Source organism: Thalassophryne amazonica, chromosome 3, assembly GCF_902500255.1.
Source record: "Thalassophryne amazonica chromosome 3, fThaAma1.1, whole genome shotgun sequence".
NCBI lineage: Eukaryota > Metazoa > Chordata > Actinopteri > Batrachoidiformes > Batrachoididae > Thalassophryne > Thalassophryne amazonica.
In genome coordinates, this window is record NC_047105.1 from 119,449,237 (window position 1) to 119,467,553 (window position 18,317).

Below are 18,317 nucleotides of genomic sequence, written 5' to 3' on the forward strand. Positions count from 1 at the left end.
CTGCTCTGATTGGCTGTCGCTGTGTGCTTCCAGCATCCTTTGCGCAAGTTGGGGGGAGCCCCTACGGGATCTATGATGTCGCTATCCCCTTCAGAGGAACTAATTTTTCCAGACAACACAAATTTTTCTCATTGGCAGTGTCATAGTATGACTCCCCTATTTAAAAGCTAATAAATAAAATTATAGTGGTGCCAAAGGAAAGCCTTTTCTTAAAAAAAAAACCCAGAGGCTGTACACTTTTAAGATTTGTTGAAATTAGGACTTGCAATTAGCTGCGAAAATTCATTATAAGCTATATTTTACTAGTATTCACAAAATTTACATCTTTTACGCCATCCACTTCAGAACCTTATGGTGAGTCAAAAAAGTGAATTTTATCTCAGATATGATGCAAACAAGATGTTTCCAAAATATTTTCACTGAACAAGATTTGTAAAATGTATCATCTAAAAATGAGTCCTTATGTCTTACTTAAAATTTGCGTGCCAAAAAATTGTTTCTTATATTAAGTGCAAGTGTAGATAAGATGGTTTGACGACTAGACAAATATACTTGGTAAGATTTTCCGTCTTTGCAGTGCACTAAAGAATTCCATCCTTAGTTGGACTGGCTGCCCAAAAACAAAATAACGTCTCCTTTGAAGACCAGATGACATGCCGATGATGTAGCCGAAGGGGCGCACAGACACTGTTCACAGACATTCAGGATCTTGCACAACATTGTCAGTGTAAACATGGCTACCAGTGAAAAGCACTTACAGTTGTGGTGGCTAAATCACCATTCTCACTTTCACAGATGTGTATCCCAGATGTTCTGTATCAAACAGGTGTGTGAAAATCACTGTTGTGTGCAGTTTGATGATACAGCGCACTGAATTGGCACCATATGATGTATGCAAAAACAGTCGTTGCATGCCTATTATATTACATTAGCACAACATTGGTGCTTCCAGAAAATCTCCCAGTGATGTCACAGCATGCGTGACAGTGTTAGTGGGTCCATCAGATTACCAAACTATGCCAAAGTTTGTGATGGGGTGGGGGGATTTTCTAACATCTTGAAAATCCCACCATGGTTAAAATAAGATGATGACACAATAAGACCATGACTGAATGTCACAGACACCCTCTGTGACCCTCAAGGCAGGGGTCTCCAGTCCTGCTCCTGGAGAACATTTATCATACATTTTTCCATGCATCATTGCTGTGGCATAGTCATAATGACACTTGGCAGTGCATTATTGAAAGAAGCCTGAACACATTCCTATGTTCGGGTCCACACCAGCTAAGCTAACAGATTAACCTTGGTTTGGGTGTTAAGTCATATTGTTTTGGGACTGCACGGTGGTTCTCATAATGATTTGCTTTGCTGTGGGCATTAAAAGTTACCAAAACAAGTTACTAGCATGTTACCCAGGAGATCCACGGCCTCCAGATTGGGTAGAGTTTATAAGAAAGTTAGCTGACGTTTTTCAAGAGTGGTAATAAATTTAAGCAAAGCTTGTATCATGAGTTGGAATGTTGTGTGATTCCACAATGTTTGTAGAACCTCAGACCTCAACAATTTTTTTTTGAAGAGGAGCTCAAGCCTTTTATTTCTTGTTAATTATGTAATTTTTTAAATGTTAATTTACTGTCTTAATGTATTGATAAATTGTTTAGGTTCTTGTTATCATATACACACTATTATTATATTATTTTTTTATTTTATGTTTACTTCTACTTTGTCATTTGATTTTTAAATGGACCACAATGGAAATAAGTGTTCTCACTTTCTTGTGTCATCCATGTATTTGTAACATATTTACAATTATATTATGTGCTTACATTGAACTTACTAATTAAAATCAATCACCACACTCACACCTTAATATGAAGATGACTTACCGCTCTCTGTTGGAATGGCGTGAGTGTCCAGAAAGTAGTTAGCAAGATCCATTGTTCAGTGTTGTTAGCTAATATCAGTAGTTTCTCCAAAAATATTAGTCCTATCAATGTTCTATTTTCATACTAGATCCAAAATACATAACCATACCAAATGGCAAATGTCAGCTGTCCACAGTTTGTCTGTGATTGAAGTTGCACATACAGCTGCTGTAAGCAGGTGCTTTTAATTTGACAAAAAAGACAGTGGCTGAAGACATTAAAACCACAACACATTTCACTCATGGTACCAACATGAGACTTAACTCATTCATCTTAACAGCAACAAAGCATGTAACTAAAGTGACTAAACCAGCTGAACTACAAAAACACAATAAAGCAGTAACACTAACATGAACCACAATAACATTTAAAACCTCAAATCCCTGAACTCCCATGGTGCATTGCAGCACAGTGTCCATTGTTTACAGATGAGCTAAAATTACAAATTTCTCAAAAAAATATTTGTCCTATCAGCTTTCTGTTTTTGGAGCCTTCATCCTTGACCTAAAATACATAAGTATACCAAACGGCAAATGACAGCGCTCCCCAGTTTTTGTGTGATCAAAGCCATGTGCACACGCGCACACACGCAGACAGAAGCCCCTTGGCTATTATAGATAACCTGCTTATTGTCTCAGTAACTGTGCCTTAACAGGATCAAACTGATCAAGTTACAGATAACTGCTAAAAGTGCTGAAGTTGTTAGTATACATTAAATTAGATGAGAATTTTGCAGCAGGGATGTCTTTATGATCTTACCACACACCACACAGCCAAATTATTCCACGTTTGCTCAAAATGACAAACACAGCCCTCCACAACAGCTTGTAGTCATTCAAAGCAAATACTCCTCTAATTATGCATAATGTCATTGCTTAAAACATCTTAAACTAAGAATTATAATAAAAAAAAATCACCGCCCCACCGCAGTTGTCATGAAGGAGGAAACAATCTGTTGAAAGCAAAACTTTTTTTTTGTTTTTTTTTGCGCCAGACTGCAAACATGCTTATTTCTGCTCTAAAGTTGGTCATTTTAACATGGACTTGAATTGGAACCTGCTCTTCTCTATACTTGTCCATCAGCTCACACAGAGAAAACTTAACTTTTTTGTGGGCTTTAACATGAAATCATATTGCTGCTCACAGATATTCATCTCTCTTCTCAGCCTAGCTTCCGTGACTGTTTCCTTTAAATTCATGTTGTGGCTGATCAACCTTATGCCTCTGTAGTTACTGCAGCTCTGTACATCACCCTTATTCTTAAAAATCAGCACTCTCACTTTCCAAAAGTTTATTGAAGAATCTGGATTGAAACCTACTCATCTGATCAACATTGACATGCCTCCCCTGGTATGTCATCTGGACCAGCCACCGTTTCATTATTCATCCTCTTCAGCTTTCCTCACTTCATTCATGCTAATCTGTCACACTTCCAGATTCACTCTCTGCACGTTATCAAACCTTCGCTCCCTCTCGTTTTCCTCATTCATCAGTTCCTTGATGTATTCCCTCCAAATTCACATCTTGTTTGTATAGTAACACATTTCTGTCTGTCAGGCCAATCGGCTCAAGTCCCCTTTTTTTGTCCTTACTGTTTAATTTCACGCTCAGCTGCATGCAGTTTTCTTTGCCTTTACCACCCCTTTCTTCCCCTTATACTATATATTCTTGTACTCCTGTAAACCTTTGTCATCACTCTGACTGTCCCAGTTCTTTTTTACTAACTTGTTCGTCTTTGTACATTCCTGTACTTCCTTAATCTATTACAGCAGGGGTGCCCAACCTTTTGGAACTGAGATCTACTTTTAAAGTTGAAAGTGTATCGAGATCTACCAAGCCATGTCGAAAGCCAGAGCATAGCTGCAATTTATGTGCACCAATAACACAATTTTCTGGCACAAAGATAGTTTTAACAATAATAATGCACTATTGAAGCAAATATGCATGGTGCAAAGAATAAACACAAGTATAGTTGGGTCATCTGGGGCACTTCCGTCACCGTGGAGAACGAAGGTTCATTTCTCGGTGTTTTTGTCTTCTTTGATGAAAATAAATGAAAATAAAATTGGGTGACCCTCTCAAAAGTGTGGGCGGAAGTCGTGGGGGGCCAAAATCAAAATATTCAATGTACAGGAAACTTTTTACTGGTGCATTTTAGACCCTATAAATGTATTACCAATAGATATAAACGTGATACCAAAATGTCAGATAAGCCATTCAAAAAAAGCTCTGTGATGTCATAATGACGTCAAATGACGTTATTTTCAAAATGGCTGCCGTATAGATATGCAATGTACAGGAAATTTTTTCCTGGTGCATTTTAGAGCCCACAAATGTATTACCAACATATACAAATGTAATACCATAATGTCAGATAAGCAGCTCAATATTACTCTGTGACATCATAATGACGTTTAATGACGTCAAATTACGTTTATTTAAATTATTAATGTCCAAAACTACACAATTAAATTTGTATTTTCAGGTCTTTTGGTCATCTGTGCAGCTGTTAATGTTAATGAATTACATTTTTATTTCCAGGTGTTTGGTAGGCTGTCCAAGTACTTAATAGAGTGAGGAGTGGGGATCATGTTTAATTATGGTGGGCAGAAATTTAGAATCCCCCATTGGAAGTTCCTTTACATTCAGTTTTACATCTTATGCGGTTAGGATTAGGGTTGTGATTTCCATTGGGGATTCTAAATTCCTTCCTTGTGTAATATGCATGTTTAGCTGGCGTTTTCATTAACTCTTTTTACATTTTCAGGTATATGTCTACGCCACTTCAAATAAAGCTGAGAGAGAAAACGAAAATATGCTTACGTTGCCACATCAGAGATATTTGTGATAGACATTTTTGATCGCTGTTTTCCAGCCATGGATTATGAATGCTTACTCAAATGTGGCAAAGCCTGCCAATCCACAGATACTATATCCGAAAATAAGTGGGAAAGTTTACAAGTAAAGTCAAAAGCCTGGACAGGACTTGACAGATTTGGTGATATTCATGACACAACTTCATGGGAAAGTGGACCAGCAGGTTATTATGTGCATAAGTCTTGTTATATAACAATCTCATCTTCAAGTTATTTGCAAAAGGCCCAGCAACGCAAGCAGAAAGAACAGGACATTGCTCAGCGTTCTAGTCAACCATCAACTTCTGTGTCATGATGTGCCTGAGGTACCTACTCCACCAAAGCGTTTGCGTTCATCATTTAGTCGGCTTCTACATGATAAAACAATGTGCGTTTGGCGCATGAAGAGCGAGGACAAGAAACATCCAAATAGAATGCAGAGTAAGCTCTTCAGACTTAACACACTGTCAGCATGGCATTCTTTCAGACGTCACCCAGTCCACATAGAAGACGCACAGCTAAGGGATCGTCTTCAGCGACTAGTTGTCAACATCAGCACTCTTGGACCCATTTGCAAATGACATCATGTACCACCATGCCAGTTGGCAGCAGTACATTAGCCACTCAAAGTTCCAATCTGATGATGCAGTGCACCTTCAGGATGTGTCTCTCTCTGAAGCGAGGAGTTTATTCTTCAGACACGTTGATAACGTTATCTTCAGTGAGCATGAAATCCGATCATTACAGGCGCTCTTAGCCGACTATAAATGCATAGTTGGTGACTTCGGGTATCAAGTGGGTGATGTGAAATCATCGTACCTCAAGGAATTGCTAGTAAGCGAATATCAGGACACGATTGGATTCCAAGAGAGAAGGGAGAAGAATAAGAGTGAGTGGGTTTATGACGTCCAAGGTGGAGGCAACTACATTGATGCAACAATGTCGTCTCGGCATCAGTGATGAGCAGCTTCTTCAAAATGTGGCCCAAAGACTATCTGAGAAGGTGAAAAGCACACATACTGTCCCTTGGCCACCTAACGTGGATGATCTTGAAGATGATGAAGAGGTATGCGAGTTGTTGCTGCAACTTTTGACCTGGCTCAAACAACCCAAGAGGAAAAGCATTGACCTAAGCCCTACCACAATCAGTCTGGCATTCATGTACTACGTCACAAGGATGACCAGAAGCAAAGATCTAATGGACAATTTGCACAAGAGTGGAGTCTGTATTAGCTATGCAGACGCATTGCGTCTTTATGTCCACTGGGCCTTGATAGATATTGAGGCATCAGCAAACTGTCCATAGGAGATTGCAGATGACAAACCAGCCATAGTGATTGTTGATAATGATGATTTCAAAATCGATACATTGACAGGCAGTTCCAAGGGAGCTCATCAAACGATCGTTATGTTCTTGCAGCCAAAAAGCTATGAAAAGAAAGCTAGCAATGAGCAACCTACAAAGCTAATCAAGAAGGAAGTCTCTGCACTGCTGAACCAGAAATGCGCTGAGCTGACACAGGTCCAACAGTATAGATGCCCCCCTGGTAGCAAGAGTGAGCCACCGACTCGGCCCTCAGTGGAGACACCAGTCAATGCCACAGCTCCTCAGCGTTCCCGCTCGGTAATACATGCATTGTCTCGTGCAGACAATAATGGTAACAGACCACCGCCTGAGGAGCAGAAGGTACCAGCATACAGTGGTTCCCAGTCTTGTCAACATCCTCATCTGAACAAAAGTAAGCCGTACTACCATACAATGTACAACGAACCTCCAAGTAAATCAGTGATGTATGACATCATGGTGAAACTCATGCTGGCTATGCGACAGAAGAATATTCCATTCTGCTTTCTTGTTGGTGACATGCCGACCTACAAGACCATAGTGCAACTGAAGTCGGAGAATCAGAAAGTGTTCAAGAACATCATTCCAATTCTTGGAGCATTCCATCAGCAGATGTCATACATTTATGCTGTCTATAAAAGATTCAAAGGTTCTGGCATAGCAGAGACCCTCATTGCTGCTGGGGTGGTAGTGGAGGGATCCGTTGACCAGGCTCTGCGGGGCAAGCATTACAGGTGAGGTGTACGCTGCATCATGCTCTGGAGAGAGATTCTTCTTCATGAACGTCTCAAAAAAATTCTCACGCTCCGGGAACAATCAGGAGCCATCAAGTCAAACCGACATTCTGCGAAATGTTCTTACTGAGACTTAGGAAGCTTTACAGAAAGCGCACATTGATCTTCAGGAGGATGATGACATAACAGCTCATCAACAAAGTCTATGAGAAGCCTGGAACAGACATGGGTGATTTCTTGCTCTCGTTCCTGGAAATGACAGACCCTCTAGTCCAAAATATTGATGCATGTCATGCAAGAAATGGTTCGGAATACCTGTCGTCGTCATGACATGCTGGACTGATGGCGTATGACAACCATGATTATGGGAGATGGTTGCCAGACTACTGGGCAATGTTGTCTTCGCTGCCGGATTATCAAATTAACTTTTTCAACAATCACTTTGCACAGTCAATGACAGGACTGCCGTATTCTTGCCAGCCACTTGACCTTTGGATAGAGACGACTATGAACCTCAACTCAAAGCTGAAACAGGGTTGGCTTCAGCTTCTACAGAATGAGAAGCAACTGTTCTCAACAACAAGGAATGCAAATAATGTTGCAAGGATAAAAGCCACTGTTAAGCAAAACCTGAAGTGTGAGCGTCGCAATAGAAAACATGTAGAGTGCCAACCAGCAAGGATGAGAAAAGATGAGCAAGCCATCCAGGATTTACAGTCATGCATGATAGACTTCAAAGCTGAACCATTTGATGAATCGAACCCAACATTGACAGCACTGGAAGATGGGCAAACTCAATCCAAAACCATCTTGCAAGAACAGGTGTTTACCAAGACCAAAGACCTAACTGCAACCATCCCAAGGAATAAGAGACGGAATTTTGCTGGTGAGCAGGTTCCTGTCTCCTCTGGCACATCCATGACAGTAGCCCAGATGGAGAAGTCAGGAATGGCGACCTTGGTCGATCTTGCAGATGGATCAGGAATCATCAAACTTGAGACAGTCCTTGAGGGATGAGTGACGGAGGAGTGTCTGTCCATGTACAATGTAGATGGGTCTATGTGAAAGACTTGTAAGAGCAAGTTATTGGAGCTATTCAACAAAGACCCCGCCCCGGAGAAACCACGTGGCCACATTAGCGTTGTGGACATTGCACTGCTCTCGAGACTAGCCACACCTACACCCGAAGATCGAGAGGCCAGTAAGAGGGATGGCTCGCAATACTGGTGGAGAAACTACTTGAATAAGATCTGCACCATCATTCTCTCACGCCACAGTGATGAACACCTTATCATTCTTGTAAATGACTCATATAACCGACCCTTCAGCATCAAGGATGACGAACACGAACGACGGGCAGCCAGACATTCTTACATCCCAAATGTCTTCCCTAAGCCTGAAGACGAATTCCCTAGCGCTGTAGAGTTTAACAGAATAATGGCTAATTCAAGTAACAAAGTCAGATTACAGAAGCTGATGAAAGATCACATGAAGACAATGGTTAGCTGCTTTAGAGGCAGTATCATATACTGTGAGGGTGAGAGGTCAACCAACCTAAGCACAGACATCACAAGTACAGACTTCGGATTCAAACAGCTTGAGGCAGATACTATGCTGCTATCTGCATGCGCAAAGCTTGTGACTCAGAACAATGATGAAGTTGTGGTTATAGACAGTGAGGACACAGACGTCTATGTACAGGCAGCATATGTTTCACATAAGCTTAAAGGACATCTTCTCATCAAACGGAAGAATGAGTATATCAGCTGCTCTGCCATGCTCACTGAAGATGTAGCAAACATCATCATACCTCTCCATATAATCACAGGCAGTGACCACACATCCGGTTTCTTTGGTCATGGCAAAAAGAGACTTTTGCAGAGAGTGATCAGTGATCCAGAAGCCAGGAACTCCTTGGACGTGTGGGGGAGAGTCTGTTGTTACGAGACGAAGTGAAAAGAGCTATGAAAACATTTATCCTGTGCGAAATCTATGGGGAGAATGCAGATGTTACTTGCGGGTAGGCTAGGCCATCCAGGTGGCAAAAAATGAAGAAGAAGAAGAGCACACTCTGCCTACCTCCTGATGACGATACTCTGAACCACCATTTAGAAAGGACAAACTACCTAACTTATTGCCAGATTCATTATGATTTGCTGGAACATCCGTCTCCCATTGGTCATGGTTGGGAATTCATTAATGGCAAGTGCCGGGTGGTTCGCTACACTAAGCCACCGTTGCCTCATCAACTCACGCGTCATGACGATAAAGATGGTGACAGCGAGATTTCTGACTCTACTGATTCAGATGAATAGTCACGTTTTGGCTGCAGTGATGGACATTAACAAACTGAAAGACTAAAGCAGATTGTGCAATATAGACTGTTATTGAAATGACATCACTTGACGTCATACTGACGTCACAGAACATTTCTAAAGGGTTTATCTGACATTATGGCATCACATCTATATACGAGGGTAGGCTAAAAAGTTCTAAGGCTCACTATAATGCAGTTAATGCATTACTCCTTCATGGGGAGCCTTAAAACTTTTCAGCCTACCCTTATATGTCGTTAGCACATTTGTGGGCTCTAACATGCACCAGGAAAAGTTTCTGTGTAGGCTCTCAGTTGTCCAGGTGGTTTCCAAAGTAGAGAAGCTTGAATCTTCGACTGGACTGGGTTGCTTGACGTGAGGATGTTTCGTTTCAAAGCACAGAAGCTTCCTCAGCTAAAATTCTTGCTCTGGTAGTCTGACTTCTGTCTTGACTCTTGTAGAGAAGAATAAACAGAAGCCAACAAAAGCTGGAGTTTTTTAACATAACCAGACCCCTCCTACCGAGAGGCCGACTGCTATAGGCTAGTGACTCAACAATAGCTCTAATTAGTACCTATTGTGCTCTAGTTAGCACTCTCCTAATGATGGGATGGAAGCCTCCCCTGATGGCTCCCTTGACGACTCTCCTGATGACATGAATGACTCATTACCATGAACAAAAGACTGAAACTGCTTTGACCTGAGTACCCCATTGTAAACAGGGGACAAAGCGTGTCTGAGACCCGCCCCCCCGGTTAAGGCTGGGTTTCAACTGTTTTACAAAGAATGCTTCCTTGACACCTCTCTCAAACCATTTCTTCTCTCTGGCTAAGATTTTAACTTCCTTGTCCTCAAACGTGTGGTTAGTGTCTTTCAGGTAGAGATAAACTGCAGACTGAGGTCCACTGGCGCCCTCTCTGCGGTGCTGGTATAGCCTCTTCTTTAAAGGTTGCTTAGTCTCACCTATGTACTGTTCATTACAGTTTTCCTGACATCTGATATAATACACTACATTGCTCTGTTTGTAACTAGGGATCCTGTCCTTAGGGTGAACTAATTTCTGTCTCAAGGTGTTAACTGGTTTAAAGTAAATTGGGATTTTGTGCTGTCTGAAGATCCTCTGTAGTTTGTACAGATTGTGCATGTACGGATTGGCCACAGTGGGGGATACTGGAGACCTCATCGCACAAGAGCTATTGTTTAGTCACTAGCCTATAGCAGTCGGCCTCTCAGTAGGAGGGGTCTGGTTAGGTTAACTCCAGCTTTTGTTGGCTTCTGGTTTATTCTTCTCTACAAGAGTCAAGACAGAGGTCAGACTACCAGAGCAAGAATTTTAGCTGAGGAAGCTTCTGTGATTTGAAGCGAAACGTCCTCACGTCAAGCAACCCAGTCCAGTCGAAGATTCAAGCTTCTCTACTATGGAAACCACCTGGACAACTGAGAGCCTACACAGAAACATTGCGACCAACTGTGGGCATGATGCCCTGGCATTGGTATGTAAGCTGGAAAGGACTGCTAAAAGATAGCTAACCTTAGCAACCACTTAAGATTTAACCTAAGATGCAAACAAAACAATGTTATTCCCAAATGCATGAAGCAAAAGGCACTAGAAGCAGGCCACACAGCAGAAAAGATCCAGCACAGTTACCTTAGGAGGATTTTGGGTCTTAGAATTAGAAGGCTTCATTTTAAAATATTAGACCTCCAAAATAATCTTGATAGTCTTTACAAAAGGTTAGAAACCTTAGTGGGGGAAGAGGCCCATAATAAGATCACAAAGTTCATAGTTAAAATTCAAATGGCTGAGCATTTAAAAAGTAAGGAGCGGCAAATCAGGAAGTTTCACAACCTTTTAGTGCAGAAAAGGCGTACTTTCAGGGGGAGTACTTTTAAAGATACACGCAGACAAATTAGTGACAACAGGAAAAATTGGGTAAAGAATCTGTCTGACAGGGTTCTTACACAGACAGAAAAGGATGTGCTCACCAAATGACTAAATTTCTCAGTGACCCCTAAACATATACTGACAGTAGATTACATCACTGCAGTAGAGTCAGCCATTAAACATAACAGTTTGTCAGAGTCAGAAGCTGGGGACCTCCGACTAAGAGTCACAGCAGTGCTTAACAGTGCTAAGCCTCCTCCGTCCGACATCACAGGAGAAGAACAGAAAGCTTTGGCAGCACTGCAGAAGGACCAAAGCATCCTTATCCTGCCAGCAGATAAAGGCAGATGCACGGTTGTCCTGAACACATCGGACTATGAGGCCAAGATCAACAACTTGCTCAGTGACTCCAGTACATACGAACGTCTGAAGAGAGACCCCACGAGTGGCTATAAGAAGAAAATCATTAGCTACCTCCAAAACCTGGAGAAAGAGGGACTCATCGACAGGCAGACATACTACAGACTGTACCCGGGGGACACCACTCCATGCATCTATGGACTGCCCAAAATCCACAAACAGGACGTGCCACTCAGGCCTATTGTAAGTAGCACAGATTCCATCACATACAATTTGGCCAAGCACCTCAAGTGCATTTTGGCTCCTCTAGTGGGTAACTCAGACCACCATGTGGAGAACACACAAGATATTGTGAACAAGATCAAGGACCTGCAGCTGGAGGCAGATGAAACTATGGTGTTATTTGATGTGACTTCGTTGTTCACCTGCATCCCCGCTGCTGAGGCCATCTCAGCTGTGAGGCAGAGACTGCTGGAGGATGTGTCTCTACTTGAAAGGACCAAACTCACACCAGACCACATCTGCCAACTCTTGGGGATCTGTCTTAACACCACGTATTTCCTGTTTAGGGGGAATTACTACAGGCAGATCCATGGTTGTGCGATGGGGTCTCCGGTATCCCCCATTGTGGCCAATCTGTACATGGAGCGAGTGGAGAAGACAGCCTTGACGTCGTTCACGGGCATCTCTCTGAGTCACTGGTTCAGATATGTCGATGACACATGGGTTAAAATCAAGCAACAGGAGGTCGAGGACTTTACAGAACACATCAATTCGGTGGATTCCAATATCAAGTTCACACGTGAGGATGCCAGAAACAACCATTTAGCCTTCTTGGACTGTGATGTTACGATTGGAGAGAACAGGCAGCTCCAGACAGAGGTTTACAGAAAACCCACTCACACTGACCAATATCTGCTCTTTGGCTCAAACCACCCCCTTGAACACAAGCTCGGGGTGATCAGGACTCTTCAACACAGAGCCCTACAGGTGTCCACAACTGCAGAGGGAAGGGCTAAAGAACAACAACTTGTACGGAAAGCCCTCACAGTATGTGGGTACCCACGATGGTCCCTGGACAAATTGCAGAAGTCCCAGAAAACAAAAATACCAGATAGACAGGAGACGGAGACAAGAAGAAGAGTGTCTCTCCCTTATTTAGCAGGAGTAGGATCTTCAGACAGCACAAAATCCCAGTTTACTTTAAACCGGTTAACACCTTGAGACAGAAATTAGTTCACCCTAAGGACAGGATCCCTAGTTACAAACACAGCAATGTAGTGTATTATATCAGATGTCAGGAAAACTGTAATGAACACTACATAGGTGAGACTAAGCAACCTTTAAAGAAGAGGCTATACCAGCACCGCAGAGAGGGCGCCAGTGGACCTCAGTCTGCAGTTCATCTCCACCTGAAAGACACTAACCACACGTTTGAGGACAAGGAAGTTAAAATCTTAGCCAGAGAGAAGAAATAGTTTGAGAGAGGTGTCAAAGAAGCATTCTTTGTAAAACAGTTGAAACCCAGCCTTAACCGGGGGGCGGGTCTCAGACACGCTTTCTCCCCTGTTTACAATGGGATACTCAGGTCAAAGCAGTTTCAGTCTTTTGTTCATGGTAATGAGTCATTCACTTCATAAGGAGAGTTGTCAAGGGAGCCATCGGGGAGGCTTCCATCCCATGATTAGGAGAGTGCTAACTAGAGCACAATAGGTGCTAATTAGAGCTATTGTTTAGTCACTAGCCTATAGCAGTCGGCCTCTCGGTAGGAGGGGTCTGGTTAGGTTAAAAAACTCCAGCTTTTGTTGGCTTCTGGTTTATTCTTCTCTACAAGAGTCAAGACAGAAGTCAGACTACCAGAGCAAGAATTTTAGCTGAGGAAGCTTCTGTGATTTGAAGCGAAACGTCCTCACGTCAAGCAACCCAGTCCAGTCGAAGATTCAAGCTTCTCTACTATGCACCAGGAAAAAGTATCCTGTACATTGCATATCTATATGGCAGCCATTTTGAAAATAACATCAAAGAACAGTGTTGAACTGCTTATCTGACATTATGGTATTACATTTATATATGTTGGTAATACATTTGTGAGCTCTAAAATGCACCAGGAAAAAGTTTCCTGTACATTGCATAGCTATACGGCAGCCATTTTGAAAATAACGTCATTTGACGTCATTATGACATCACAGAGCTTTTTTTGAATGGCTTATCTGACATTTTGGCATCACATTTATATCTATTGGTAATACATTTATAGGGTCTAAAATGCACCAGTAAAAAGTTTCCTGTACATTGAATATTTTCATGGCGGCCATTTTGGATTTTGGCCCCCCACAACTTCCACCCACACTTTTGAGAGGGTCACCCAATTTTATTTTCATTTATTTTCATCAAAGAAGACAAAAACACCAAGAAACAAACCTTCGCTCTCCACGGTCACGGAAGTGCCCCAGATGACCCAACTAAGTAGGCCTAGGCTGGGCCATAACAACACAACAACAAACAATCCAAATGCCTAATTCAAGTTGGAAAAGTTGTTTCCTTCCTTAGTGGGACATCTGGCACTGAGAGGAGGCAGTTAACCTCTCATAGCCCGGACAGTAGGAGCTGAGTGCCAGTTGTAAGCAGGCCACAAGGGGTCGTCAGTCGTGGCGGATCTGTATTTTGACTTGATGATTTTCATATGTGAAAAGGCAGACTCACACACATAGGTTGATCCAAAAAGTAGAGCCAAATTCTGTGCAATTTGTCTGAAGTTGGGGTACTTCTTTCTGCATTAGATTCCAGAATTGGACATTCATGCCAGCTGTTGCTCTGGATTTGAGCTCAATCTCATTTTTTAGTGTAAAGATCTCATTCTCAATAGCAGCTCTATCCAGGTTGAAGAGTGATGCCACTTTGGACGTCATGCATGCCACATATTTTCCCCAAATGGAAAACAGAGAAAACTGACAACAGCCTCAATGGAAGCAAAGTTAGTGAAGTGCCTGCCAAATATTTACAGACTGTTGTGCTGCTGGCTGACTTTTCAATGCCTGGACTTTTCGGGCGCGCAGTGGTGATTTAGCCGAGAAGTTTGCATCGTAGCTCTTGTGAATTGTCTCAGAATGCCGCTCCAAATTCCCTTTGTTTGGTAAAGCCACATTTACATAAGGCAGATGGATTTGTGATTCAAATAAATGAAAAAATAATCCTCCTCCCATTAAATTTTAGTTTTTGTTTCTCCTTCGCATCCTCCACCATAGAAGAAGAAGAGCCCTCTTCTTCAGTGGCGTTTAACGTCAGCTGGCATTCTTATGGGTGCATTGCTGGCACCATCTGCATTAGTTTGCTACAGCAGCACTGTCCGTTACAGCACCAGTGTCATGGGATCGACTGGAACTCAGCCTGCGATCGACTGGTTGGACACGCCAGTATTACCGAGTCTCCTGGTCTTCCTTTCTCTGTCAAGACAAGACACCAAGTGCCTTCCTAGCTGTTTCCTTCATCACCACTGCAGTCGTTGCCCAGCACCCATCACCATCATCCTTTATCTGTCTCACCTCATCCCTGAATTTCATGTCATCCTCCAGTGTAATAATTGGTTCAACACTAAGACTCTTCCTTTGCTCAGTTCACCTCCATAGTCATTTGGCACAACATTCTGTGTAATGTAAACATTTGGCTCACAGATCTTATCTGGGCTCCTGACCACTTTTGTGACACCCTTGCTTTGACAGGTCCATAATGTACTTGTAATATGAACCTTTTACAGTAAGCTACAAAGCAAAGCACATGTTTAGTATGTTCAGTCAGTCTTCATACACCATCAGAAACACATTGATGGATGTCAACATTATTTGCCTTAAAAATGGTCAGAATGATGGATGCTCAAGACCTACGATTAATAACATGAATACCCGTGTGAGAGGTGATGGTCTAGTGATAAAACATTGTGCTTAAGACCAGAGGATCTTTGGTTCAAACTCCAGCCAGACCAAACAATCACTAAGGGCCCTTGGGCAAGATCCTTAAACCCTGACTTGCTCCCAGGGCATAGTGAGCGCCTTGTATGGCAGCACCCTGACATTTGTGTGTGTGTATGGGTGAATGTGAGGCATCGTTGTAAAGTGCTTTGAGGTTCTTAGATGGAAAAGTGCTACATAAATGCAGTCCATTTATAGTGTCCACATTGTTGGTTTGTGACTTCTGGTTACAGGTGAGAAGTTTGAGCAGGCCATAGAATGTGCCAAGACATTCTTGTTATTCCACCCTGATGATGAAGTTATGAAGCAGAATCTGGCTTATTATTCTGCTATGCTGGGGGAGGAGAAGGCAAACACACTGTCAGCCCGACAGGTAGGTCCAAACGCTTTATTCACAGAACCTTAGTACCACTCTTGAGTCTGTTCACATTTGGAGCTGTGGTAAATGGCCTGTACAGCAAGTTGTCAGAAAAGTAGTCTCCAATTTCATTGATATGTTAAAGTACATGAAGAGACATGATGCTAAAACGGGCTGTACACAGTCATATGATGCATTGTTAAGTAAATAAATTATTAATGACCATACACTAAAAAAAAATGGCTCTTTGGATGAACTCAATTCAGTTATGTGCAGGATTTCCATCTAATAAATATGGGTAGCCTCAACTCAAATAAAACACATTCATGCAAGATAATGTAATTTAATTGAGTCGGGGCTACATATATTTATTAGATGGAATCCAATCCAATTAGTCAGTTTTTTGAGTGTATCACTCAAACAAATGACTGAGTGGATGAACTCAATTCAGTTATGTGCAGGATTGCCATCTAATAAATATATGTAGTCCCAACTAAATTAAATTAAATTATGTTGCATGGATGTGCTTTGAGTTGGGGCTACATATATTTATTAGATGGAAATCCTGCTCATAATTGAATTGAGTTCATCCAATGCATCCGTTTTTTTTTTTTTTTTGAGTGTAGTCTAAATGCCACCCCTTAATGGTACTGCTTCCAGTACTGGAGAAATTAAGGAAATAATTTTACTGCTCTCTCTCTTTTGGAGCCTGTGTGTACAGAGCAGGAAGGCCAATCTTCTTGTCACACATCACATCTGTCTCACTTTGTCTGGCATGAGCATGTTTGCTCGACAGCAGACAGACTGCTGCTGAACCAGTTAGCTCTCTCTCACTGAGAATCGTGTAAACTGCCCACAAAAAATCAGACAGTGCTTTATTTTGTCTATACTATTTAATAGTCAAGTGCAACCACACTTTTGAGCTTTTTTAATTCTCTTCCCCATCGTTGGTTCTCTCTGTGTGTGTGTGTGTGTGTGTGTGTGTGTGTGTGTGTGGGGGGGGGGGGTAATTACTTAAATTCCATCTTATTTTTACTGCTTATTATTTATATTTTTGAGTTTCTGTTCAATTATATTGAAACTAAAGTTATATTAAAAACGAATGCTGTTTTAATTCGTTCAAATAATGGTGGGGCAGGCTGTGACCTGTCATCTTCTATAAACTTCAAATTGTTGTATCATTCATGTAACAGTATTTTGGTTGTGGAGTTTGCAATTTCTGAATACATGCTTACTTGATAGACCTTAGCTTCCAGCAGATGCAAGGAAAGTAATTTTTTATTTATTTATTTATTTTTGCCCTCAGCTGGTGAAAGAGTACATCAGCCGGTCCATACTGGAGAAAGAGCTGCTCTACTTTGGATATGAAGCCTTTGGAATCACCTTTGTTGATCCAGTAGGTGCAAACAGAAAAAAAAAGTTTTCATTCTGTTCATGTACTGATTTCATGCAGAGTTGAAAAATGAATGGTGTTTTTGACTTGACTGTTATTTGGTATTCAGGACACATGGACTCCTGAAAATGTCATGCCTCAGAAACTGAGAGAGAAGCAGAAGTAAGGTTTACAAGGCCTTCACTTACTGAGTTATGCAAGGCGAGTGCAAATTTAAAATTAACTCTATGGCCTTTGTGTGTGTCAGAGCAGACAGGGAGACAGCAGCAAGGATCACAGAGGAAATAGGAAACCTCATGAAGGAGATTGAAACCCTGGTTGAGGAAAAGAAAAAGGATTCTTCAGACATGGCCAAGTTCATAGCGCCTCAAGAGGGTAAATATCTCGCTGACATTATTAGGGCACTTTTTAAATATTACACTGACAGGGCTGACTTTTTTCATTTATTTCCCAACCAGTATTGCAGAAAGTGTCTTTCAGTTATAGCATACATAGAAAAACTGAATTCAGTCTGGAAGCAGTGTTTGGTTACTTCACAACTCCACAGTTATTATTTTCTTTATAGTGGTGCAAAATATTGAAGTTTTGACTGTGACTAATCATTGTCCCAGACAGCACTTTGTTGTATGACAACGTCAAGGTGACCATGACATCCAAGCAGCTTAACGGGTCTCAGCGGGTGCTGCTGGATGGGGTGATCAGCGAAAGTGAGTGCCAGGAGCTGCACCAACTTTCCAATGTGAGTACTCCAACCAAGCAGGAAGTACCTGCATATTTAACACACTTTATTTTGTGTGATTACTGAAATACTTTATGACTTCACTAAGGGTTAGCTTTTTCTGACTCCAAGTGAACCCTTTTAGCTTTCTCAGATTTTGGCTAAGAAATGATGTTTCTTTCTCTGGAATCAATGGACAGGTACCCGCAGGCCAGAAGGACTGCAGCCTCCGTGGTGGCTGAGGCAAAAACCCGTGCATGAGATTGAGTTTGGAGAGGCCATGGAAAATGACTTTCGTTCGGCCTCAAAGCGGTTCTGGCAAACTGTCAGGTACCTCAGGAAAGGGAGGCAGTTCTTAGCCCAGGCTGTGTTCAGCATGGGAGGAGAGCTGCTAAACTGGATTGAAGATATCATCAGGTGGTGGAAAGAAGACTTTGAGGAGCTCCTCAATCCTGCTGACATGC

General features: G+C 41.9%; 1 protein-coding gene across 1 annotated transcript in view; it reads left to right on the forward strand.

Annotated features, from left to right (window-relative positions):
• The window catches only part of p3h1 (prolyl 3-hydroxylase 1), a 36,061-nt gene that overhangs the window by 9,766 nt on the left and 7,978 nt on the right, over positions 1 to 18,317 (forward strand). The window contains 5 exon segments of the mRNA XM_034167381.1: positions 15,618 to 15,757; positions 17,049 to 17,138; positions 17,245 to 17,297; positions 17,383 to 17,510; positions 17,747 to 17,874. Of these exon segments, the coding sequence (XP_034023272.1) occupies positions 15,618 to 15,757; positions 17,049 to 17,138; positions 17,245 to 17,297; positions 17,383 to 17,510; positions 17,747 to 17,874 (539 nt within the window).